This window comes from Arvicola amphibius, chromosome 9 (genome assembly GCF_903992535.2).
Source record: "Arvicola amphibius chromosome 9, mArvAmp1.2, whole genome shotgun sequence".
NCBI classification, from domain to species: Eukaryota; Metazoa; Chordata; class Mammalia; order Rodentia; family Cricetidae; genus Arvicola; species Arvicola amphibius.
The window spans coordinates 73,526,015-73,553,504 of NC_052055.2; the positions used below are offsets into that span (position 1 = coordinate 73,526,015).

The 27,490-nt window shown below is 48.5% G+C and overlaps 1 protein-coding gene across 2 annotated transcripts in view; it reads right to left on the reverse strand.

The window, feature by feature from the left end:
• The window catches only part of Clic5 (chloride intracellular channel 5), a 147,237-nt gene that overhangs the window by 32,179 nt on the left and 87,568 nt on the right, over positions 1 to 27,490 (reverse strand). For both annotated transcript variants that reach the window (XM_038344006.1, XM_038344007.1), the window contains exons 2-4: positions 19,740 to 19,849; positions 14,484 to 14,609; positions 8,782 to 8,888 (exon numbers count right to left, since the gene is read on the reverse strand). In XM_038344006.1, the coding sequence (XP_038199934.1) occupies positions 8,782 to 8,888; positions 14,484 to 14,609; positions 19,740 to 19,849 (343 nt within the window). The remainder of the gene's footprint in view (positions 1 to 8,781; positions 8,889 to 14,483; positions 14,610 to 19,739; positions 19,850 to 27,490) is intronic.

The window sequence follows — 27,490 nt, forward strand, 5'->3', positions numbered from 1 at the left end:
AGGAGTCTAAGATAATGCAGCGCCCACATTTGGACATCTTTGGTCTTCAGCTGCTCAGAGACATTTTAAATGAATGGACCTAAAGCAAATGTCCCAAGGGTGGGTGGATTTCGGTATCATGGTACACCTGCCTGATAGCTTCAGTGCCTTTCATAAAGGGAAGACTGGTTCCTGGACTTAATGTACCTGCACCTATTTCTTATCACTCTGTCTCCTGTGAAGGCCACATGGAAGCAGCTGCTCTTCAGTCTGGGAAAGCGTGGTCTTTGTGGTTATAATGAACATAGGGTATGATGGTGGGATTTTTATCAACTTGACAAAAACTAGAGATAATCTAGAGAGATACAACCTTAATTGAGACATTGTCTCTAATTAGATTCACTTCTGTGCATGTCCGCAGGGCGATTTCTTGATTGCTAATAGACGGAGGGGGGCCAGGCTCACTGTGCCCATGGTGACCTTAGGAACAGAAGTAGACAAACACCTGCAAATCTATCTTAGGAACTGCGGCGGGTGGATAGGAATGGCGCCCACAGACTCACGTGTTTGAGAGCTGGGCCCATAGGGAGTAGCACTGCAGTGTGGCCTTTTTGGAGTGCGAGTGACTTTGTTGGAGGAAGTGTGTCACTGTGAAGGTGAGCTTTGAGACCTTATGTGCTCAAGTTACTCTCAGTGTGGTACAGTCTTCTTTTGCTGCCTGCGGATAAGAATGTCGAACTCTCGGCTCCTTCTCCAGTGCCATGTCTGCCTGCTTCCCACCATGACGATAATGGACTAAACCTCTGAACTGTAAGCCAGCCACAATTAAATGTTTTTCTATAAAGAGTTTCTATGGTCATAGTGTCTCTTTCACAGCAATAAAACCCTAAGACAGGCACGAGTGGCCGCTCGTGTCTGTAATCCCTGCACTTGGGAGGCTGAGGCAGGATGCTTGCTCGTGAGTTCTGGGTTAACTTGTGCTACATATAGAGCAAGACGCTGTCTCAAAAAAAAATAAAAAATAAAACATAAACCACAGGCAGGTTGCTATGTGTGCATCCTCCAGACAGAAAGGGTCAGCAGAATGGATGGCACAGTCCTATGTAGCAAAGCCTCATGGAATTTTCACAGAAACAAGAACAAAAAGAAGCAAATCAGGTCAGGATGCAGAAAGAACAGAAGTGGCCACAGGAGAGGTGGGGAGGGGGGTGCAGCCAAAGTCAGGGGCAGGGGCTGTGTGGAGAGAAAACAGAAAGGGTGAGCTTGCCTGGCCTCCTGGAGTCACTGGGTAGGAAGGCAAAGCACACAGGGAAGAGCCAAAGAAAATGGAAACAGCAGCCCCTTGGTGTCTGCGGCTCAAGTCAGGACTATTTGTTATTCTTTGGGGAGCTTGGTTTGTTTTTATCTGTAGTCAGAACCAGGTTGCACTGACCAGAAGCCTTATTTTGCTTCATCTGTTTGGAAGTTTTGAGCCATGCTGGTGGCCCACCATGCCTGTCAGGCAGGCTGTCCCGGGTACTGGACTCTTGGTTTACACACACACACACACACACACACACACACACAGAGAGAGAGAGAGAGAGAGAGAGAGAGAGAGAGAGATACATACACACACACCACAAACACATACACCCACATACATACAAACACACACACACACACAGACATACATACACACACACCACAAACACATACACCCACACACATACAAACACACACACACACACACACACACACACACACACGTATGCACTCACCCCAAGCATATAACCCTTCTCTGCTTTTTTTCTCACTTTTTTTCCTAGTGGATGATGCTTTGCTATGAGGAGCTAACAGAACAAGTGAATTATACACTTAAAATAGAAAAGAAGGCCCCCAAGAAAGAGGGACACGGGAGTAAAAATGAGAGAAATGGAGGCTGGAACAAAGAAGAGACAGGAGAACTCAAACTTGGGAAAACAGTCACCTCACAGATGCGTGATCAGACAGCCTGAGAAACCCCATGGGATGAAGCCCCATGGCTGTAGGACATTTATAAAGTCCACACTCAGAGAAGACTACTGGGACCTTTTAGTCCTTTAGCAGGAAAAGAGAGTGCTCTCCCACCTCACAAGTGGGACCTTTAATCTCTCTCTCCCCAACATTTGTGGTATGTCCACAAAGGCTGGGGACCAAAGACGGTGAATGTGAACCAAGGGGAATAAAACCCCAGATCTTTGTCTTAGCCCAGTGCATACACATGGCCCATTCCCCACCAGCTAAAAAGAAAACATAGAGAATCTGACACTCTTTCCCAAAACGAGGATGGTAATTCCGGGCAGGAATGTTAACTGTATCTGAGGGAAACACGATAGGGTTGAAAGAAATAAAAAGGGACTCTCAAATGAGTTAATAAGAATAGAGAATTAGACATGTGCACTCCATCCCTTGCTAATTGCCTGGAATGCGCCATATGGTATAAGACATGAAATGTGTCCCAGGAACTGATAGGATTGAAGGGTAAGGAAAAGAGAGATTGGGAAAAATGCGGTAGAATGCAGTGTGCTACGCCCAAATTATGGTAAGTCGCTAAAAAGGAGTTTGTGAAGGCCAAGTGATTTGGCAGAGATTTTCAGCTCTGTTCTGACGGCAATTTGTAAGATGAGTGTTCAGAGGGAGAGGCCTGGGGTGTCTCGGGAGATGACAGAGAGTGGAGGAGCAATGTACTGGAGTGTGAAAGGAACCCCTGCAGGGAAGAGGGAACCCTCAGAGCCAAACTGTGGTCTCCAGCAGAACGTGCATGCCTTGCAGTGGGGTCAGGCAGGGTTGTTAGGACTACTGCTCCCGCCACCCATCTTGGCTCATCTGGGGTTTCCCATGATTGTGGCAGCATCTCCTCGGAGTAGGGGTGGGAGGCAAGGGTTGTGCCTCACATCACTCAAGTCAGAGATGGCGGGAATTAGAGAGGGAGGCTGGACACTGTCATGTGACCGTCACAATGCATCAGAGTATTCAGGGTGACAATAGAGATCGTTGCCTGACTATTGACTTCAGGGATGAAGAGGGTGTGCCAAAAAGAAAGCAGGAGCTTCAGGATTCTGGAAATCCCGATGCCAACCAAGTGACAGCTTTCCCCTGCTCAACAGAAAAAGCCACGTATGAGGAGAGAGCAGGGATCCCTGCAGCCACACAACTACTTCTTAGGGCCTGACCGCTTTTTCACCCCCAAGGTGTCCTTCCTTGGGGCCATGAGCACCCTCTCTGTAGGTTTCTGCCATTCAGAGCCATCTCAGCACCAGCCGTCCAAGAGAGAGGAATCCTGACTCCCCACTCAGCTGGGGTCTCCCTGGGAATCAGTGTCGCCCACGGGAAACAGAGGAGGAAGAGACTGAGAATTCCAGGAGCTGCACAGTGCGCGAGATTCACAGCCTTGGGCACCGCACCGTGGGGTTTCCCATAGACAACCCTGGGCTTTTCTTTTTAAACTTTCTGCCTTTCCTGTCTCCGTGACCCCTCCCTCCTTCCTCTTCTTCTTAGGCTGGTTTTCCGAATGCCCCACCTTTCCCTCTGCCCTTCCTCAGACAACATGCCTCAAATGTTGACCTTAGTATCGTGCTCACTTCCTGATCTAGTCCCCCAAATATCCAATTCCTCAAATTGCCCGAAGGTACAGCGGTCGGCCCTAGAACAGCTGGCCTGACACACGAGGAGAGCCATCATGTCATAGGAATGAGTGTGGGGAGCACACCTAACCTCCCTGGTTTGCAGATGGAGGAACTGAGGCAAACCCTGCGCTGTGAGGTCAGCAAGAGGCAAGGCTCAGGTGTGAACCCGGGTGGTAGCGAGAGGCTGAATCTCATAGCTCATGGGCTCTGTGCTGTGAGAAAGGGTGTGTGTATAGGCGTCACGAGGGAGCATTGGAATGGCTAACCAGGCTTTCCGATTTCACGATGAAGTGCTGTCATAATATAACAGAGCATCTAGATGCCACAATTCACACTGTGATGACATAGTGTTGGCACTCGGCTCATCACTAAGACAGTGATGTCTTCCTGAAGTCAGGTAGTGAGGGGGCATTGGTGGAGGGGTGTTGAGGGGTGAGAGGGTATGTCTTCAGAGAGACAACAGAGCTATCATCTGCTTATGCACAGCTGACTGAGTATAGAATCTCATGATCCATTCATAAAAAAGTCCAAGTCACTTGTGAGGGATTTGAAAAGATCATGAAGGAAGGGTTGGGACAAGCTGGAGGCAGAATCTGGTCACAGAGGACCAAGGGGATCTGGATGGGGCAATGAAAGGGACAGGAGGCAGACCCAAAACAACGCACAAAGCACACTAAGAGGCTGAGGGTGTGAGGGTGTGAGATCAGGATCATACCAGTGGCAATCTGGGGTGCATATGTTTTGGGAAGCAACCTTCAGAAAAGGGGAAATGATGGAGCTAGGGAGACAGCTCAAATGCTAGGAATAGGTTAAGAACAATTCCTGTCTTTGCAGAGGTCCCAGGTTCTGTTCCCAGCATCCTGTGAGCACATGCGCACCACAGAAAACAATAAAAAGAAATAGGGCCAGTGCCATGGCCCAGTGGGTAGGTAAGAGTGCCTGGCTGGCAAGCCTGGCCCTATGCAAAGGTAGAAGAAGGAAACTGACCCCCAAAGTTGTCCTATGACCTCTGCACCCACACTGCAGCATGCACCCTCGCCACCCATAATAATCTTAAGGATTAAACAAGAAAGGGAGAACAGAAGTCTAAGAAGCAGAAAGAAACCGATGGGTGAGAGGCCTGCAGACGCCGGTGGGAGGTGGGTAGTAAGGGGGAACAGAGAACAGGAGCAGCAGGATTGTCTTGTGTGTCCAGCAGCGTGGGTATGATTAGCATGTACTGGGCACTCCTTAGATGCCGAGGTGTGTGGAGGGATGACTGACCCCATTGAATGGCATTTGTGGCACCGGCTTTTCTTGAGCTTTCTTGGTGACGGGACAGGACTAGATGATGGCCATCGGCAATGTGTCTAGGGGGAGGGGGAAGAGGAGGCTCTGCTCATGGGAGAAAGGTGGGGCTGGAAATAGCTCTGCTGGCAAAGTGCTTCCTGCATAATAACGAGAGCTTCAGTTTGGTCCCCAGTACTGCGCGCAGTGGCTTGGAGTTGCAATGGCATCACTTAGAAGTCAAAGACGGGCTTCCTGGAGCTCACTGGCCAGCATGATCTAGCCACAGCAGAGAGTTTCAGGCCAGCAAGAGATGTGGTTTCGAGAAAAACAAGGGGATGCCATCCGAAGAATGACTCTTGGGATTGACTTCTGACCTCCACACACGTGTATACACATGTGCACATGCACACCTTTCCACCCACACATGTGTACCCTGACACACAGGAACTACAAAACCAAGTTAAAAAATACTCAAAAACTGAAAATGAGAGAAATGAAAGTGAATTAGGAGATGCCTACCATCTGAAGAGGGATGTCGGGAACAGAGGATTGACTAAAGAGCCAGCAAGAAATGATGGATGTCAGAAAACCTGCAGTTTCCAGCCTGGAGCTCCCAGAGGATGGAGAGAGCCATGGCCTGTCTCCTAGGCATGTGGGCTTTGAGCATAGAGCTGGCTCTGGCTTGAGAGTGTGGCTCTGGGCTCTCTTGCAGCAGTGAGGCCGTCTCTACAAGGAAGACTGGCCTGCAGAAGCATGGGCCCCTGGCTCTCTGAGCCTAAGGATGTCAGGATCCTGCTTACCAACACTGGGTATGGGACAGGAGGAAGGAAACGTGAAAGGGCGTGCGGGGCAGTGGGTAGGGCTTGCTACCAGCATGGGCTATCTCAGTGTGGGGCTGAGAAGAACAGAGCTCTTGAGACAGCAGACCTGTGTGAGCTTTGAAATGTGCAAATGAGTTGGTGGAGGGCAGAAGGGCAAAGCCCATTGTGGGGAAAACCAGGGTGAAACAGAAGAAGGGAAACAAGGAAAACTGGGGAGGATTTGAGTTCGTAGGAAATCGACACACGGTATTCTGTGCAAACCGTTGCTTTGGCTTTGGCCGTAACAGAACTGCATATGTGGATAATATGTAAATACCATTTATAATTTAAAAAGTCTGGAAGACTCAAATGAGATAATCTTTCTGAGGGCACTATGACAAGTATGGAGGAAGATATTTGTGGTTGAGATAAAAAAGACACTGGGTGTAGAGTCTGAAGAAACAGAATCCAAGAGCCAGCCAGCTCAGGGAAAGAAGGATGTCCCTGGTCCTCTTCTTGGCCTCTGGGCCCCTGGCCAGCAAAGTGTCAATAACTGTTCTTTTCCAGGAAGTTCTGAGGGCTGTGATACTTAAGCTTGATTGACAGCTTCGCTGGATTTAGAATCACCTAGGAGACAGACCTCCGGGTATGTCTAGGAGGGGGTTTCCACAGAAGTTTAACTGAGGAAGGAAGGTCCACCCTGACGTGGGTGGCACCATCCCATGGGCTGGGTCTTAGATTTAATAAAATGGATAAAAGGAGAACACCAGCTGAGTACATCGGCTTCCACCTGCTTCCTGCCTGTGGACACACTGTGAACGGAGGCCCTGAGCCCCCGCCCCACCCTCCTGCCAAGATGGACTGTACCCTCAAACTGTGAGTCAGCGTGACCCTCCCTTCACTAATAGTTGCTATTGTCACCACAGTGGGAAAACACCAATGGCGGATTGTGTTAGTCTGCTTGGAGTGATAGCTATAAAAGACCACTCGCCAGATGACTTAATTATGGGACATTTCTCACATGCCAAATTAAATGTCAACTTTTCCTTTGCTTTTTCTGCTTCTGGAAAGCTTTGGCTGTGGCTGTGGCTGTGGCTGTGGCTGTGGCTGTGGCTGTGGTTGTGGTTGTGGCTGTGGCTGTGGCCCTCTGCCCTGAATCTCTGTGCCCTGCAGCTCTGTGTGTATCTTCTTAGCTTTTTGTTGTTGTTGATGATGATGCTGTTTTGTTTTGTTTCCTGAGATAAGGTTTCACTGTGTAACAGCCCTAGCTGTCCTGAAACTAGCTCTGTGGACCTGGCTGGCCTCAAACTCACAGAGTTCCGCCTGCCTCTGCCTCCCAAGTACTGGGATTAAAAGCTTAAAGGCGTGAGCCACCAGCGCCTGGCTCCTCTCATCTTTTTATGAGGACAATAGTCATTGGATTAAGGGACCACACTCAGTGCAGGATGAAGTCATGTTGAGATCCTGAGCTAATCTCACCTACAAAGACCTCACTTCCAAACAAGGTCCTATTCTGAGGGCCAAGGTCAACAGGTGCATGTGACCTTTGAGGGACAGGGCGTTATTCAGTGAACTACAGTATTCAAACTATAGTGAAGCAAGATCACCAAGTACCCTCCAAAAGCTGCTCTCTCACAGTGCTTCTAACATCCTTCTAGCGATGTGATTGTCCAAGGGATAAAGCCAAAGACACACAGACTGGCACTGCAGTTCTGGCCTCTTCCCGACCTCTGGTCTTAGCCTTTCCCATCTCCCTGACCTCCTACACACTGCAGCCTTATCTCTAGTTGAAATCCTTCTAGAAACTTTCTCAGAGGATGGATTCCTACTTCAAGTGCCTCCACAGAAATTACTTTTCCTTTTTGCTGGCCCGTTAACCAGCTCTTCCCATTCCCTTTGATTAAACCAGACCGTGCCTCCTGTCTTCTAATTTGACTGTGTGTGTGTGACTTGGAGCCTTCCTCCTCCACCAGCAGGCACAGGAGACTGGACACAAAGGGACCTGGTATCTGACAATCTTGACTTCCGGTCCTGTGTTTTCAAACTGTGAGCCAGTTGATCCTTCCTCGACTTCCCGCACTTTCCTCCCACCCTGACCTGTCATGAATCTCTTTGAGCCCCCAGGTTCAAACTAAAATCCCAGTATCTGTGACAGCTCTAGCCCCTTCCTGTTATGCTGGGTCTGTTCTCACTACCCATCTTTTCTTTTTCTCATGAGTACTCAGAGGAACCGCTGATCTGAACTCCAAGAGGACCTGGTATCTTCCTGTGGTCCATTGTGCATCACTGACTGCTTTCTTCATGAAGATTCACATGGCGTTTCCTCTGCTTGCCTTGGTACTGGACCCTGAGGATCTAGCTCATTCTCTCCCTCGTCTACCCCACCCCTTTGCTTTGAGTGTCTCACAACCTCTCTTCAGGTCCCACACACCCCCATTCAGACACCTCAGCAAATCTTCAAAGGACGTTCCTGAATGAGGGACCGAAATTCCCTGAACTGAAGTGTGGTGTACTCAGTCCCCTCTGATGGGGCATCATAGGAGAAGCAGGTCCTAGGTTTGTAGCCAATGCCAGGAAGGAAGGGCTGTGTGGAGGAAGGAGCCTGGCCTTTAGAATCCCATCCCTAGACTCCCCACATGCTCATAGTGAAGAGAATTAGGTCTGTAGCCTTCACCAAATTCTGACCCTCATTGCCCTTCTCATGCTTCCTGTCAGCCCAGAAAAGCTTTTCCTGGACTATAAAGAAGTGGGAAGTTGTGTCCCGTTGTGAACACTGATGGAGTCACATGTCTGGGGACACTGCACAACACCAATAGCCTTTCCATGTCTTGCCTTCTGCTGTGTAATAAGGTAGTTCTCCAAAATGAGCTACACCCCTGCCTCTGAGTCAGCTTCTCCTACGCTACAGGCAGCAGGTTCTGTGACCTCCCTTATGAGTCAGGAGGGTGATGGGAGAAGAGAAAAGAACAAGCAACATCGGTTCCAGAAGCTTCTCTGGCCTGGTGCTCTGAAATGGCCATGGGCAAACCAAAGATGCAGCACTTGGCACGAAGAGACCCAGGCCAGGCATCCCCAGGAGGGTCACTCACCCGCATTGTTCTGCTGCTTGGTGTTTTTGATGTAGGCCGAGAACTTGGAGAAGATATCAATGCCTGCGGTGTTGGACTCCCGGTGTCTCGCAGCCAGTTTGGGGTACCTGGAAGGGAAGGCACGGTGCTCTATGAAACTGTGAGAAAGGGTCACTTTAGGGACAAGCCTGTTTGTATCGCAGGGGGCAGCATTCTCTTTCTTGGCTGAGGCTACCATCTTCTGGGATTTTGCTGTCATCCTACAGGAAGGGTGGGCGTTCAGCACTCACTCATAATAAAGGAAATCCGGGGCCGGTGAGGTACTGAGAGCCTCAACCAAACTGAGTCAGACTCTCAGGCAATGAACCAGAATTTCGTGCATAGGCCTCGTCCTGGAACCACCACCAATGGTACAGAGTGATACAGCGTTGGCCTCTGTGTCGGGTGGGGGTCCCTGCTAGTTCCCCTGAATCCATGAAGATAGACACCTACTGTCAGGCCCACCACCACAATCCTGGCTGGCCAGAAGCAGTGGATGCCAAACTCATTTCTCCACATGAAGAGTGTCCCCTGGGTGCCTCTAAAATGACTCCTGGCACTGAGTACATATATGTGGTAATAAGAACTGAACCTGGCTCTGTTCAAAGATCCTGTGTTTTTATCACCTGGATTTCCAAGTGTGAAGGGAGATTCACAATGATCCCCCACTCCGTTCCTTACACTGTTTCCCATTGTGAAGCTATAAAAAATACAAGAGATAGGGCCAAGCTTAGGACCTTTGCATTAAGACTGAACGAGGAGGTGCGCTCACACGTGTGGGAACCCTTAGATTTACCCCAATACCACCATCATAGAGTGATCCTCACTACTAATAAATAAACAAAACAAAACCATTCTTTTCCCAAAGTCATAGTGTGTATGGCCAGGAAGAAGTGGGCAGAGACAGCAGCAAGTGGCCACTCATCATTAACTATAAACATGGGTCTTTGTGATCTGGAGTGAATGGTTCATAAGAGAGGGGGTAACGCTTGAGGGATGACACCCAGGTTGACCTTGGCCTCCATTCGTGCACACACATGTGCACAAACCTGCATGCGTGTGCACACGCACACATCGTTTGCCATCCTTCTTTATTTCTTTGTTCTTCAGTGATCTTGTTGACTAGGATTGCCCTGCTTTTGGGGCCATGGAGGGCTTAATGCCTGAGATACTGCCCTTGGAAAAGTCCTCCATCTAGGGCCCGGCTCTCAGCTCCACCCCCGCAACCCCCCCGGGAAGAGGAAGCTCCTTGGTGGAGCTGGCGTCGGGTTTAACACGAGTCCCAGGGATGCAGTGGTCACCCAGGGGTGACTTTATAAGTAACTTCCATGTTGGGGTTCTTCTTTGAGTTGACCACGCCCCTGAAGTAATCCTAATAAACTCGCTGATTTACCGAGCACGACTTGGGTGGGATTATTTCACCGGTCTATTATGGTGCCCTACTTTTGGGCTGAATAGACATTCATTCATGGTGCCTTGCAAAATACCACGTAGTGCTTGAGAATCAAAATTAGAAAAGTGTTTTCTGTTTATTCTGTTTTAAATTTGCCTGCCAGCAAATGTGCCCACTTACTAAATATCTGTGGGCTTGTCCACGTTTCCCAGCCAGTTACTCTGTGGTCATGTGACTAGATTCTAGCCAGTGGAATGGGGAGGGGTGGGGTGATGTAACCCCTCATGACTCTGACCCTTGAAAGCACTATGTGTGCCCCTCTTTTGCTTTCCTCTGCCGAAGACCTTGGAGGCCATGCGCATATAGCTACAAGGTGGAAGAGGGCCGCACCGGCCACTGAGACTCTGCTTCAGTGGCAAATGCCCTTGTCCTCTTACGTCACTGTGCCTCATGTTACTGCATGTGGCAGCACAGACCTGAAGCCATGTAAGAGACTCCAGAGCTCACATTCAAGGCGTGCAGCAGCATCCTGTGGGAGCGTCTGAAGCTGTGTCCACCCCTCAGAGGGAGAGGAGAACATGGCTCTGCTCTACTGCTGCAAGAGATCTGTACACATTTTTAATAAAACATTGCACTTACGATGCCTTGATTTCCATCCTTGGTAACGCTCAGTGCATGCCTGCTGCCTGACATGGCACACCGTGTGACCAGCTGACTGAGGGGATGGATGGTACACCATGTAACCAGCTGGTTTTTGATTAGTATCCTGGATTCTATGCTTTCCTTCTTTGGTTGTTAGTGTGTGCATGTGTGTATTCATGTTTTGAATGTGTGACGTGGGAAGGGGGGGTTATGTGTGTGCGTGCATACGGGAGCCCGAGGTTGCTGTCTGGAATCATCCTCCATCACACTACATCCCCATCCGATTCTCATTGGTTGAGGCGGGGGGTCTCTCAGTCAAACCAGAGCGCCTCAATATGGCTAATCTAGCTAACCAGCTTGCTCTGGGGGATCCTCTGCCTCTGCTTTCCACAGACAGAATTACAGGCAGTCAGTCGTGCCTACCAGGCAGTTCAGTGAGTTTCTAAACTCTCGCCTTCATGCTGGCAAAGGCAAACATACATGCTGAGCAGTCTCACAGCCACCTTCACCCCCTGAATTCTCATCCCAGTTTCTACCCACTAGGATTATTTTAAAACAGTCAGCTCTAGGAAAGACCTCCGTGAAACTCACGCAGTCACAGATTTAGGGCTGCAAGGGATCTTGGAGGACATAGTGTCACCCCTTCATTTTCATGATGATTACACCAGGAGGAAGAGAGCCTTGTCTAAAGTCACCCAGGGTGTGTGACTGGTGTCTAGGCAGCCGTGCTTCTCAGTTCTGAATCTGGAAACTCTGGCTATGGGATGGAGACTACAGGCAAGGGCCAGGTTTGTCTCAACAATAACTCTACATGAGCTCCTAGACTTTCTTCCTGAGCATTAACTGGGTTGGTCCACAGAAAGGAAGGATGTTAGTCTCATTTAGAAGCTAGTATTCTTCATCGTGACCCTAAATGCTCTGTGTAACCAAGGGTAATCTTTTTAAAGTGCTGGAGTATTTGTGTGTGATTTCCTCTCTTTTCACAAACAAAATGAAGGGAGAAAAGTCTTGGCTCTCTGGCAGTTTTCACAAACAGCCACACGATAAGAAATGCATGGCTTCGCAATATCAGGAAACAGAGTGTTGCTGCCCCCTGGAGAAGCAGAAAGCCAGGCAACACTATGCCACAGGCCTCTGGATGCAAGCCACCCCATCTTCCTGCCCAAGTTGGTGGGGAAGTTGGGTATGTTTGTGGCTTGAGAGTAGATTGGCAGGATTCTGAGCTCAGAGCTGAGGCATTGGCTTGGTGATATTTACTGGCCAGTAACTGCAGCACCTGCCCCCACCTGACAGTGCAGAAGCATAGAAGGACACACTCTCTGTGAACAACATCCTGAGTAACTACTGATGGTAGTTACTGATGGTCTTGTCACTGAGCTCTTTATTTGAGGAGGCCTCTGAAGATGTTAATGATCTCAAGGACCTACGACCTAGACAGGTCACTAGACTGGCTGGAATGTCCTTCCTCACACCTCCTCCACTTAACTGAAGTTCAGAAAAGACCTGGGTGGGAGGCAGCAGGCTCAGCACCCATAGCATGAGTGAGCAGCCAGGAGAAGCTAGAATGGCCCTGCCCAGCATTACTAGGTCCTGTTAGACAATGGAACCTTTACAACCTGATTTACAAGAAGACAATAAGTTTGATAATGACCTTCAGGAAGAATTTAATAAACTATGAAATATATACTCCCAGAGTCCTTGTGTCCTTTGTGGACATTGACTGGGGTGATAAGAGCCAGGGGTCTTGACTAACCTGACTGTGAAGAACCAGGACAGTAAACTGTCTGGGGTTGGGAATGTTCTTTCACAGAGGAGGCCTGAAGCCAAAAGCAGACATGGGATGATGGGTCAAGATGACATATGTCCCCTGGTAGGGCGAGCAGCCTATCCCACCTACCAGCTTGGCACAAGAACATGTGGACATGTCTTCCTGAGCTTTCCTATCCTCCTTGCCAGACTGGGTGGAAGTAGACGTTCCTGCCTGGGAGGATTGTTCCAAGGAGACAGTATTAACCTCCCCGGCGATGTCTGGACTCCGCTTGGGTGCTGAAAACAGTTATTCATGTGGGATTCGCAAGTAGTGCAAGCAGCAAATGAGGCTGAGTCCCAGGGGAGCAAGAAAGAGCAGTCGGCCCTTTCGGGACACATCCATCCCAGCAGCTGGCTGGTGTTCTGTCCAGAGACATCTGTGGCTGCTAGCTGTGGCCTGCTGGGCTTTGTGTGTGGCTGCACTGACAATTGAACTAATGTCCTTATTGAAAGTCTGTACCCAGCCACCTCCAATGGGCTGCAGGCAGCTTCCCCTTCGTGTGAAAACAAGCTGTCCTAACATGGTTACAAAAGTTATCCTTAGGGCTTCATCAGAGCACAGCAGAGATAACTAATTTTCCAACGGTAAAGGCTTCATTGGTAGCCTTGGGCTATCCCACCATGCCTGACTATGAAAATGAGGGTAAGGATCGCCCCTTCTCCCAGGTCCCAGGGCTGATGAGGGTGACAGGACTCAGAGAGTTCAGTGTCTGACACAACATGGGAACTACATATGTTGACAGGTAAACACAGCTTCAGTAAACATAAGAGGGCGATTGGTTGTCGGACTCCACTTCCGTTAAAGTCTCCTCGTTCCTCTTCCTCGGCTGAGCCCTTCCTCCTGTCTTACCTGGGCTGCCACCAGTCAGCTCCCCCTACCTGATTCTGAACCTCAGCCCATTTGTTATTGATGCTTTGTTTTAGACAAGATCTCAGGTACCCCAGCTAGTCTTGAACATCCTGCACTCCAAAAAAAAAAAAAATAACTTCAAATCTCCCTGACTCTACCTCCCAAGTGCTGAGGATACAGGCATGTGCCAAAACACTTGGTTCATGTGTAGCTAGGGGTTGAATGAACTCGGGGCTTCGCACATGCCTGATAAGCACCCTGCCAACAGAGCTACATCCTCGACCCTTTGCACCACTTCCTTTCCCAGCCCCCAGGGTGAGACTTCCAGTAAAATCTCCAAGGTGTTTGCTCAAGATCTTCCCTTGGCTCCCCTTAGTTCATGCTGCATTCTGTAAGCAGTGCCAGTTTTCTGGCTTAACAATGAGGTATGATTGCTTTAATCTCTGATTACAGGATTCTACAGCGATCAGTGAGCCTAGGCGCTGTCATCTTTCAAACTATGCCTTTTCTTCTCATATAGGTAGCAGCTAATCTCATGCCCCACCGCCTCCCCACCCAGTGAGGACATCAGTTCCGGCACCTGCCAGGTCCTGTCAGTATTTCCTTATCTGTGACTTGGTCAGACTTACGTCTCCTGATTTAATTTCAGGCACCAACTGTCCCTTTCCTGGTTTATCGTCATCTTGCTTCTGAAGATGAGAGTCTGCCCCATCTTGAGTTTTTACAGGTACACTAAACAGAGTTGGGGAAACAAGCCCAATGGGTAAGAGAGAGCTAATGATCTCTGCAGGGTCCCTAAAGTCACTTCGTGTAGGAACTGACTGGCAATACTTTCTAGCAACAGGCCTTAGTGGACCCACTTTGAGATTGGCATTCCACACTGCTGAAAAGCAGAGGCCCTGCTCCAAAGTGAAACAGCCCCTTTGGGAGCCTGCCTTCCCACAGCTAACCCTCCCCTTTGCATAGCTCTGCAAAGACTGAGTTTATTACTTCTCAGGGGTCAAGGTCTCCTCCAGGAACTCTTCTATCTTGTTTACATCAGTCTTCACGTCCCCATTGAAGGTCAGGAAAGGCGGATGCGCTCCAGGAGCGAGGTTGTGCAGGTCCGCTGGCTTTCTGTCGAAAGAGTGAGTTTCAGGTGAGGGCAGGAGTCCTGGTCTGAGAAGCCTTTAACTTTAACTCCCATCTGGCACTAATTAGCATGCCCGTAGCCTAACCAGATTTGTGGTACTTGGCGGGGTGGGGTGGGGGGGTAAGACAGTAGAAGCTGGCTAGAGCCCTGCAGGCCTATGATGTGACAGAGAAAACTCAGGGGGGAAGGAAATGGCAGAGGGACCTCACAAGATGAAGTCGAATACAACTGAAAGAAACCTGGAGGGAATCACGGTGGCTGCCTAAATTAACTCGCAGCTTTAGCTGTGCAGGGCTGTGCTTGCAAATGCTGCTTGCTTCACTAATTAGTCTAATGAAACCCACAATTCCTGGCTTGACAAATTAACACGCTGGGGCTGGAGAGATGGCTCAGTGGTTAAGGCCACATCCGGCTATCCAGAGCACCTGAGTTCTGTTCCCAGGTCTCACATTTAGGAAGATTACAACCGCTGGTAATTCCAGCTCCAAGAGATCTCATATCCTCTTCTGGCCTCCACAAAGAAAAAACAAATTAGCACATTGGATCCTACTTTGACCCTAAGAAATATCTTTGAATACAAAAACTATATATGTTGGGGAGCTGGATTTGGGTCATCGACTCAAGTTCATATGCTCCCATTATGAGTAACATGATTTTAATATATAGCAATTAACATCTGGCATTGGTCAGTATATTTCTAGACATCAGAGAATACTTTTTCTCTCTCCAAATAGCCCCTGGTGTGGGAAATTCATGAGAAAGATAAATATTAGTTGAAAAACAAGACTATGAAATGGAGTCTGTGTATTCAAAGAACCTGGTCTTGCTCATTTTCACCATCGGGCCCTAGTGGACACCCATGCGGTTTACTCTGACAGACCTACACTCAGTTTTACAGATCTGGAAACACTGGGCAGAATGTGGCCAAGGACTCTACAGACAGGATTACGAGCTGGGCTTGACAGTCTGTCCACTCCTGGTGTTCCAGCAGATGGAAGGCTGGGGCAGGAGGATTGCTACAACTGTGAAGCCATGCAGAACAGAACATTGTCTCAAAACTCTATCAATCAAACAGACAGAGACCCCACTGTTACTAAGCAAGAAGATAACTAAGAATCTAAGAAAAGTCTTGGAACCATGCCGGCTTTCAGAAATCTTCAGCAGGTAGGTCTGTATTTCAATACATAAACAAAATATATATCTTAATTTAGAAAGGGAGGATTTGGGGCTAAGGAGATGGCTCTGAAGTTGAGAGCACTGGCAACTCTTTCAGAGGACATGGATTCAGTTCCCAATACCCACATGTCAGCTAAGAGCTCACAACTGCCTATAATCCCAGTTCCAGAGGAACTGATGCCCTCTTCTGGCCTCTTCAGGTACTGCACACACAAGGTGAGCAGACACAAATGGAGGTAAAACGCCCATATATAAATTAAAAGAAATTATTTTAGCTGTGAAATTAGAGATCAAAAGTTGACCTGATATTGATAAAAGCTTCAACCCAATTATGAAAGTTTTGAGCTTTCCACTTAATGTGGGAGATTAGTAGGCAGCTGGCCTACTGGTAACCTGTTAATAATCCACCATAGTCCACTTTTATTGTTTTCAATCTCAATTTGAGCGAAACTGTTCTTAAAATGTGACTATTATGATTTTAATCTTAGTAGAAAGCAGTTGTTTTGTTAAGTATTTTTTTAAAATCCTGTTCAATATATATATAAATTTAAAATCAGAAATGGAATCTTTTAAAAACAACCTCTTGGGAGCATTTAGGGGATACCTCGGATTGTAAATGATCAATTTCCAAGGAATTACAGCTTCGTTCTCCTAACAGGACTTGAGTAAATGCAGCATGTGTTTAGGAAAGCTGGTTCCTTTTGTCACTGGTGGTCCTGGGACCAGGAAGACCTTGTAGAGGACGGGTACTTAGCTGACACAGTCCCTCAGAAGAGAGAACCTAGACCCACCACCCCAACTAGACGGCCGAGCTAAGGCAGGAAGATCTCAACCTCAAGTCAGCCTGGGCTCCAGAGTGAACTCAAAGTTTAGTCTGTGCAACTGAGCACGATGCTGTAGCAAAGCAGAAAGCACAAAGAGGGAGCTGGGGTGCAATGGAACACTTGCTAGTGTGTGTGTGAAGCCCTGGGCTCAGCCTCCCCCCCCATTCCAAACACAAGGAAGAAAGAAGCCCTCGGGGTATGCTGCTCACATCCATAGTAATCAGGTGTTAGTGAACCCTGCCACCTCCACCACACACAATGGGGATTAGGAGACACTGAAGGTTCCCCACGATCCAGAGAGGCAGGCAGAAATATTGGCAAAGAACAGGGACGTGAGGAGCACACATCCATGAATAAACAAGGAACCATCTGAACTTTCTGGACTCTGCCCTCCGTAGTGCCTGGTGGGGTCCCTGTTTGTGCTGGACAGCGTACTGACCGCCACTGAGGATGTACCTCTGGCGACAGCAGCAAGAAGGACTTGCTTGACCCTGTCACTGCCAATAATGTGGTGTGCTCTGCCATGCTCCTGCCAGGGTCAAAGGTGAGAGCGAGGGTGGCTGAGGGAAGGGAAGTGGCCTTGGCAACAAAAGTGGGGAATCTGAGGGCTGCACTGGGGAAGGAAAGAGGGACTGATGGCCGAAGTCTCTGGGCATGGGGAGCATCCATGGCCCTGTATGTTCTCTGAGTTTGCAACATTCCTGCGGACACTGGAGCAGAAAATATGAGGTGGAGGCACTGTAAGAAGTCAACAAGAGGGGCAGAGGCATCTGTAATGAGACAAATTCCTGGCCTAATCAGTTAGGGAGGGGACAAGAGGAATTTCAATGACATGCTGCTCCCTGTCACTCCCAACAGGCTGCTCTCCAGCCTCGTTCTGTGACACTTGGAACTCAGACAATTGAGACTGTGAGTATTTTTAAAATCTAATTTACTTAGTACCTCTGTTGACTCTGTGTGTCCCTCCCCTGACATAAAGCGAGGACATTCTTGGCCGGTTCCTCCTGTTTAGCAACTGACGCTGGCAAGGAAGGAAGTCCTCACTCATTTTATTTCTGAGCAGTCTCTGTGGCTTAAAGATACAGTGATCTGTTGATTGTGTGTGGTTTTGTTTCTGGGATACTGGATACACGCTGATTGCTGGATTCTGACAAGTTGGGGACATGCCACTCTGGCTTTTGAAACTTAGCTGGGCATTGCAGAGAGATTGCTGGCCAGCCACAGCCTCCTCTCTGCGTAGACCTCCTATTAACACTTGGAGTTGACTTTACAGAATCACATATTGCCTCTGATTTGTGAATTATTCCATGTGTCTCAATTTGTCTTTTGCTCCTTGGATTGACAATAGCACGGGGGCAGGAACATGGCTAAGATAGAACATTGCTACCAGGTTTCAAGTTCAGGCAGCAGGGCTAGTATAATCCCGAACATGAATGCGCGGCCCACCCCCTTAAACCCTCAGCAGCACTCCTATGGATTAAGAAGGTATTGCTTTTTCAACATCATTGGGAAGATGAAGAAATGGAGGCTCAAGAAAGTTCAAGGTCACCCGGCCAATCAATGGTGGTACCAGAGTAAGAGATGAATTAGAATATACATGTGTGTGTAAAAATGTTGTAAACTAAGGCCATGCTACTCACCAGGCCCGCCTCAGAGAGGCATTGGCAGGACCAGATCTGATCATGTGAGAGAGAGACAGAGAGACAGAGGCATCTGTAAGATGCTGCAGAGACTCCCTACCCCAGCCTGAGCTCCAGCTGGGAATGGCAGTGAGCTCCACAGGTGAGAATCTAAGGACTCTTGTCTCCATGAAAGCAAGCTCCTTCCCCAGGCTCTCCAGCCTGTTCCTTTCATTTGTCACTGACACTAGCTGCATGGCAGACACATGTTCCCTTAGTGCACTAAAACCAACAACAGGCACTAGGATCTTGGTAGCATCCCCTCCTATTTCTGGCTGGGACATGGGGCAGGTCATCTCTGTGGCTCTCTCAGCCTCTTTGTATAATATGGAGTCTGGGGCTTTCCCTTGTGAATGACACAGCGCAGGATTTTACATGGGAAAGCCCTCAGTGGTTTATAAAGCACTGGAACAATGGAAGTTATAACTGGATGAGATGCTAAATGACAATTTTGCCTAAGCCTAGGTGACAGGAGCGAGGTGAGTTTAAAGGGGAGGCCACTCTGGAGAGTGATAGGGTACAGAGGCCCTACCGAGGAATTTGGGCTGAAGTTGAGCCTGGAGGCAGGGTATCCTGTGCTTCTGAAGAGACGAGGAGGAGGAGTCTGTGGACGTGGAAGAAGGTACCTAGTCAAGAGCTACTGGGATCAAGAGCAGCCCCGGAGGTAGGCCAGCCCACAGGCAGATAGGACGCAGTGAGAGCATTGGGAGAACTGTGCAAAGCACTGACTGCTTTTGATGCTTCCCCACTGTGGGCAGAGGGATGTAGTAGAGGTTTTCTGGGCACTGTTAACCCCCAGTGGAGTGGACACCTGTTGTGCTGCAAGACTTCTAGTCGGATGAGCAGGACTGTAACTCTGTGGAAGAACACTTATATAGTATGCATGAGGGTCCAAGGTGGGGCCTCAGCACAATAAATAAATATGAATAAGATTATACTTGAAAGCTCAACTTAACAGACATACTTAAGCTGTTTCTTTCCTTTTAGGACCCCCTCCCATGAAATCCTCTGCTCCAGAACCCTCATGTTATGGATTCTGAGAGTGAAGAAAAGAAAGGATTAGAAGTAGTCTGAATTCCAGTGCCCCGAAGACTCTACCATGGTCCCACAGATGCAATGTCTGTGCTATTGCAATAAATATGTTTTTAGATGCCTGTGTCCATCTTTGAGATGGACACTCATCGAGTGGCCATTTGCTTGCTTTTTTTTCCCTTGGTAATCAATTCTCACCAATCAGGGTAGGGAATGGAGCACAGCCCCAAGGGAGGCCCTGGCTTTTTCAACCTCCTTTGTGCCCTCGACTGGTCTCTGGAAGCAGTTCTGGACAATGAGATGGAATTCATCAGAGATTGCCTGGAGCCACGGACTGGCTTTCTCTTATCCTGTCTGAATCTTTCTTGTGCTAGGTATTTGTCATGAACATACGGTCCTTTACCTTTTCAGATCCACAGTGGTGACATTGAACACGACGCCTTTCAGCCAGAGGATCATGAAGAGGCGCTGAGAAAAAGGACAGTTGCCAATGCTCTCCCCATCAATTCCAGCCTGAAAAGGAGAAGGGGCAGATGCCTGAGGTCTGAGGCACAAATAAACACAAAAGAACATGGATGGTAATGAACAGCCTCTGGGCTTCTAGCCATATCCCAGCTGACTTCAGAGACCCAGTGTATCCATCCCTGTTTCCCTAACATCTGTGCAAAGCAAGGCCTTGTACCTCGCATGGTCCTCATAAATGCAGAACTGGAGTTTCCAACATGAGATGCTCTAGAATCATAGCCTTCTGAAACTGCAGAACCTTGACAACAGGTTAAAACCAGGTTCTGCAGCCGCCTGAATCTGAAACAACAACATTCTACACATCTATATAAGCAGCCGGTCTGTTCTTGGGTATCCCCCTTTGACAACTTTGGTTGGGAATCATTACTACATTTCTTTTTTTAACCATACCGAGAGTTACCATCACTATCTAGGTCACACTTTTCCCCTTGCTGGAAATAGACCCATCCCTAGGACCCAAGACAGCCTGAGCTGCCACCACCAGAAGGGGGCACCCGATACAGAACTAAAAGTCGTCACAATGCATTCAAGAGATGGTGACCCACTTCATCACAGCGGGTGCAAATGCGTTTATCATGTCAAGTCCCTGAGAATTCCTCCTAAAGCATTCAGCAGTCCATGTCTCCGCCCCAGGGACAGCTATGATGCAGGTGACAAAGAGTGCATTAAAACTTGCTTTGGAATTCACATCCCCATACTGCCATATGTTTTCCTCTTGTGCTAATGGGAGGATAAGGAACTGAAGGAGAGACAAAAAACACCCTGGAATTTGCCTATGTTGTGTGGTGCTGGCTGAAATCTCAACAGAAGGGTAGAGAGTTCAAGGCCAGCCTGGGCTTCCTAGAGAGTTCATGGCCAGTCTTCTACATACTAAGACCTTATTCCAGCAAATTTATTTGTTTATTTTTCAATTAGTTGTGTGCCTATTTGTTTGTGTATGTGTGCATGTCACAGTGCCTGTGTGGAAGTCAGAAGGCAACTCACAACAAGCAGGTTCTCTCCTTCTACCATGTGGATCCTGAGGATTAAACTTGGGTTGTCAGACTTGGTAGTAGGCAGTGACCAGCTGAGCTATCTTACCATCTCCCCACCTATCAAATTTTATAGAAAGGAATTCTTGACTGGCAAAAAATAAGATCCCATACAATAACTGCTATGTTAATAACAATAACGATGGTCTCTTTTATGAGGCATGGGGTCTAACAGATTTACATCTATTATCAGCCAATTAATTTGCTCCCCATGAGAAGTCTGTGAAATGGCATCTTACCATCCCTTACAGATTGGAAACTGAAGGACAGAGAAACAATATACCCGGCCAAGGTTCCCACCCTGGTGAGGCCAGGGCTGAGCCCAGTGGTCTGCCTCTAGATTTGGTGCTCTAATACTTTTCTGGAAGTCTGCCCTTAGGCTCAGCTGGGTTATCTCCTCCCGGAGTCATGGGATCTTCACAGTGAAGTGATGACCTTGAGGTAGGCACGGTCATGCCCCTCCAGCACACCTGTGTTAGCCATGCCAGAATGCAGGGGGTGCTATACTTTGTAGGTCTGTGTGGTTTCAACATGTGTATGCCTTAAATCCGGATCTAATGAACAAAAGTTGCTGCTGTGGTTTAGATGACCAATATCCCCCATAGACTCATGTGTTGAGCACTTGATTCCCATCTGGTCGCACTCTTTGGGAAGGTTGTGCAACCCTTGGGAGACAGAGCTTGCTGGGTCACTGGAGAGGAAGACTTCAGGTTTTAGAGACCAGCCCCACCTCCTGTCTGCTTCCTGTCTACCAAGATGCAAGAAGATGAGGAGTCGCACTCCACTCTCCTGACTCCCACCATGATGGACCGTGTGCCCTCAAACTGTGAGCCAAATAAACCCTTCCTTCTTGAAGCTATTTCATGAGATTTTTGTCATGGCAATAAGAAAAGTAACTGCAACAGCTGCCAAGAGCCCATGAAAATGGTCCAAATTTTGGTGTTTTGCTCTCACAACCCTGGCAGCCCACGGACCATTTTCTCTCTGCTCATCAGCACTGTGGTTCTGATAAGCCACTGAAGAAATGGGTTAAAAGTGGCAAGCTTATGGTGATGATGACTCAAAACAGATATGGTTCTGCACCTTTAAGGGTGATGTCTTTGCTCCAAAGGGTTCTGCTGGGAAAGGGTACAAATGTGATAGGCTAGGCTGAGTGATGTTTTCCCAAATAATCTTTACCTAGAACCTAAGAATGGGCCTTGGGGAAATAGACATTGCAGGATCAATCAAGTTTAGCTTCAAATCCTCTTCCTTCCTCTCCTCATCTTCCTCCTCCTCTTCTGTTCCTCCTTTTTGTCCTTCCTCCTCCTCCTCCTCCTCCTCCTTCTCCTCCTCTTCCTCCTCCTCCTCCTCTTTCTCCTTCTCTTCCTCCTCTTCACCCTCTTCCTCCTCCTCTCTCTTCTTCCTCTTTCTTCCCCTCTCTCTAAGTTCAAACTTGGAACAAAAACTATGTGACTAAGTGATAATATACACGGGATTCACGTTCTGGTTGGAGTTGCTGTTACAATCATGACATAGTAGAAAATTATGGCACTGAGACCAAGTCAGAGTCATGAGATTTATTAAAAGTCCCTATGTCTGGAACTTTCTGGAAAAAATCTGTGCAAAATCAGTATTTAAGAATATGTCAATAAAGCATGCTTGGAACCCTTCAAATTCACATCCTAATGCTTATGAAAATGCCATGTCTGGGCTCCTCTCGTGGATATGCAATTTAATTTGCCTGGCTTAGACACCATCAATTCTTACTCTCAGAGTTCCTGGGATTGCCAGAGACTGACAACTTCTGCTCAGTGGGGGATGTTCAGCAAAACCAAGCAAGGAGATTATTGAAAAACAAATGAACAAAGAAATAAAAGAACCCACTGGGGACAGGATCAGACCCTGGGTCTGCAGCAGGGGTGACAGGTGGGACCAGACACCGCACTGCTTGGACATTGCTTCTCACTACTCTTCTTCCTCCTCCCTCCCCCTCCACTTCCCTCCTGCTTCCCCCTCCACTTCCTTCCTGCCTCCCCCTCCACTTCCCTCCTGCCTCCCCCTCCACTTCCCTCCTGCCTCCCCCTCCACTTCCCTCCTGCCTTCCCCTCCACTTCCCTCCTGCCTCCCCCTCCACTTCCCTCCTGCCTCCCCCTCCACTTCCCTCCTGCCTCCCCCTCCACTTCCCTCCTGCCTCCCCCTCCTCTTCTCTCCTGCCTCCCCCTCCACTTCCCTCCTGCCTCCCCCTTCTCTTCTCTCCTGCTTCTCCCTCCACTTATCTCCAGGCTCCCTATCCACTTCCCTCCTGCCTCCCCCTCCACTTTCCTCCTGCCTCCCCCTCCTCTTCTCTCCTGCCTCCCCCTCCACTTTCCTCTTGCTTCCCCCTCTACTTCCTTCCAGCCTTCCCTTCCACTTTATCCTGCCTCGCACTCCACTTCCCTCCTGGCTCCAGCTCCACATTTGTGCTGTTCTCCTTCCCTTTCTGCTGCTGTGAAGAAACACCACGACCAAGGACACTTATGGAAGGAGTTTATTCAGGCTCACCTTGCGTAGGGTAAGTTACAGGACCCCTGTTGGTACTGAGAGGGGACACAGGGGAAAGATTTATTGGCCAAGAGTAGCAAAGCGAGTTAGAGGCCATGGTGATATGAAGAGGGACTCTGTGAGTCATAGGACACAGAAGATGGCAGCCAATTCTCTGTGGCTTTGTTTGTGTCTGGAGTGGGGTCCTCAGGTTGGAGGGAGAACGCATACTGGAGAACTCTCTGGTTCTCGCACAATCATCCACTCACAGCTCTCGGAATGTGCACACTGTGTGATGCAGCTTGGGTCCCGTGTTCATATTGTCACTGCTTCCTGACGTCAGTCCTACGTACCACACAATAGGCATAACTTCTCTTAGCCTTCAAGGCCTATATCAAGTACTTGGCTACCCTCAAACCTCCCTGGTGGGCTCTTCCATATTCCCACTCCAGCCTGGTTCCATAATCAACAAACTGTGCCCACCTTTGCCCCTTGTCTGCACTGTGCTCCATTTCCTTGAGAAAGGTGCACGGCTTGTCCATCACTGCACTCCCAGGCTTTGCTACCAAACCAGCCCTGGGCAGAGGCACACACTAGGCTATTCAGAGCTGCTCTAATCAAGGGCCCGGTTTGGTGCACATGGCTGAAGACTCTTAGTACTCTTGCTAGGCAGCAGAGCCAACAACAGGATTTTGTGGGGCTCTTCCATCTTACAGGAAGTCAAATTTAAGCCCTTACTAAGGGAAATGTCACTGGGTACATTGGCCTGTGACTGTGCTTGCCGTTAGAGAGCTGTGCCCGGTGGCTAGGAATTTGGGTCTAGTCACAGGTCTCTGTTACCTTCCAGGATGACCACACCAAGCAGCAATATTTCCACAGAGGTACAATCATAAAAAACTCAAGCGCTGGGCATTGCGTATGGCCCCACTGGCTTGAGTTTCTCCGGCGATTATCTAAATGTGTTCTCTGCTCCCATAACGACTCGAAATAGTGTGGTCCTCCACAGCCTGAGCAGGCATGGGTGGTAAATCATATGACATGGGTGCTGGGAACCTCGTGCTAGTCCTCTGCAAAAGCAGCAAGTGCTCCTGCCTTCCCAGTCACCTCTCCAATCTACTCCTTCACTTTGCAGTCCAAGCCAACTGAACAAGACAGTTCACATGACTTTTCATTTTGTAAAATGTTTTCTTTTTAATTTTTTATATCCAAACCTCAGTTTCCCCTCTCTTCATTCCTCTTGGCTTCTCTCTATCTCCCCAGATATACCCACCCTCTGTTTCCTCTTAAGATAAGAGCAGGTCTCCAAGAGGCGACAGACAGACAAAACAAGATACAATAAGACAAGGGGAAGCCCTCAAATCAAGGCTGGACAAGGCAACCCAATAGGAGGAAATAAGTCTCCAGAGCAAGCAAAAGTGAGAGACATACCCGTTCCTTCTGTTAGGGGTCTCATAAGATCACCAAACTAACAGCCATAACATATATGCAGAGGACCTGGTGCAGACCCATGCAGGTCCCATGCTTGCTGCCTCAGTCTCTGGGCCCATGTGAGCCCTGTTTAGTTGATTCAAGGGCCCGTTATCCTGTTCTCCCCCATCCTCTCTGACTCCCACGGTGTTTCCCTGCCCTCTTTCTCCAGGTTTTCTCATCTCCAGAGGCCAGGGTTTTTTTTGGGGGGGGGGTTATTTTGTTTTGTTTTTTATTAGGTTTTTGTTTTGAGATTCTCGTTATGCAGTTTAGCCCGGTGGGGCAGGGAGCTGAGAAGGTGGCTCAGTGGCTAAGCTGCTTTACACACAGTCATGAAGACTAGAGTTCAGATCATCCCACGCTCACACGGAAGCCTGGTAGAGGCAGTGGCTACCTGTACTCCCAGCTTTCGAGAGGGGTCCCTGGGGCAAGGTGGCTAGCTAGACTACCTGGAATGCATAAGCTGTAAGTTCGGTAGTTCAGTAAGAGACCCTCACTGAATAAAGGAAGTGAAAGACACCCAACATGGACATCAGGCCTCTACAGACACACATATGCATGCCTATCTGCCCCTACATATGGCATATATGTGCACACATGTGCCACACACACACACACACACACACATACAGGAACCCATCACACAAACACATACCATAAAAAGAGGGGAAGTCTGAGGACTGTAACTCAGGGACATACATAGCACTTCCATAGTATGCTACAGCGAGGCTCAGTCCCCAGGACAACAGAAAACTGAAACCAGGCCTTTCACTGAAGACTTGACCTGAGTGATCGAATCTTCTGCTTTTCGAAGACAATCCCTCCACTCCCGATGCTGAGGCTCAGCCAAGCATTCACTCGAGGGGAAGCGGCTTCATTTCATCCTCTACCTTGCAAAGAATTCACTCTGAACTTGTGCCTGACTGTGTTACAGGGTCAACCTCGGGGCTGAGCTGTAATTGACCAGGAGTCTGTCTTTTGTTTGCATCCAGGCAAAATAGGAAAGGAGAGCCTTTTCCAAACGGCAGACTAAAGCAGGAAATGGCCTAGTCATTGTACTCCCACTAAAAACATAAGCCTACTCCAAGAATTACGCAGAACACACAATCACCCAGGACGCCACAATCTAATAGGAAGGGGATCAGAGTAGGGGATTTTTCTAAGACCCCACCAATATTTCTAAAAGTTATTATTTGAAGCTATGAGATTCTTGTACTCCTTCCAATTTCCAGCTGGTACATGATGGTCTTGCTCGTGCTACAAGATAAATGTGCCATCAGCGAGTTGTGGCTTCAGTCTGGCCTTGCACCTCCTTGCTCCTAAAACAAGGGCTATGTGAGGACTGCCCCCTACATGGGCTTGTCTGCTGCAGTTCTTGTCTGTGATGAAGTCAGATGGGATCAGGATTTGTGAGCAGTCCTGGAAAGTTCCCATCTGACGTCTCTGATAAAAGCTGTAAGTACCATGGTAAAGACCCAAAATGAGCTGAGGAAATAGCTCTGTTGGTAAGACTCTTGCCTCGTAAGCAAGAAGACCTGAGTTCAAAGTTCAGAATCCACGTTTAAAGGGGCTGGGTGTTCCCCCATCTCCTGGGTCCTTTCTGTGAATCTAAGAATTTGGTATGCTCCTTCCAGTATATTCCATCTCACAAGTTTTACAAAACCTTATTCTGGTACACATATGTCTTCTAGATTGCTTTCTATTGCTGTGGTCAACAGTGACTACCACTGACTTAGGGGAGGCGAGGGTTTGTTTGGCTTACAGGTTACAGACCATCATCAAAGAAAGACAGCACAGGAACCTGGAGGGAGGAATTGAAGCAGAGATCACAGAGGAATGCTGCTTACCAACTTCCTTCCCTGTTTTATGCAACCTAGTCCCACCTGCCCAGGGATGGTACTACCCACAGTGGGCTGCAATTCCCCACACCAATTAACAATAAAGAAAACGCTCCATGCCCCCACAGACAAGCCCGTCTGATGAAAATAACTCCTCAGTTGATTTTCCCTCATCCTAGGTGTGCATAGGTTTGTGTCAAACTGACAGAACCTGTGTAGTTTCTCCTCCTGGTAGAGACATTTGCAGAGTGGATCCCTCCCATGGGCCATCTGGGATGCCAGAGGATGCGGAAATGCCCTTGCAGCCCTGACAGAAGTCATCCATTTCAAAGGCTTCTGAAACGATGGCGCATCACCAAACCAGACCACGTATCCATGTTTCCATCTTGTTTGAGAGGACCAAGTGTAGCAATTGAACCAGTTTGCGGTACACTACAGCCATCTGCTCCCCGCCCTTCAAGCCCTCTGAGCTCTTTGTAAGCCGGGACAAACCCAAATTATCTTCACTTGAAAGGAATGGCTAAGGAAGGAAGCCGGCTATTGTTGGGCTATGTTTAGAGCACAAGATACTGTGTGATACTGTGATGACCTTCGAGATTTCACAGAACCCAGATCCAGCGTCTAAGACCAGCCCCTTTCAAGGATCTTTTGATAAAAGAACAGCAAAGAGCTTCCAACGTGCGCCTCATCTCCTGAGTGTTTGAACAAGCGTCCAGGTGTATGCTCTGGAGAGTTCTGAGACACCAGCTGGGGTCAGTGGGAAAGAGTATCATTCGGTGATCACACATTTT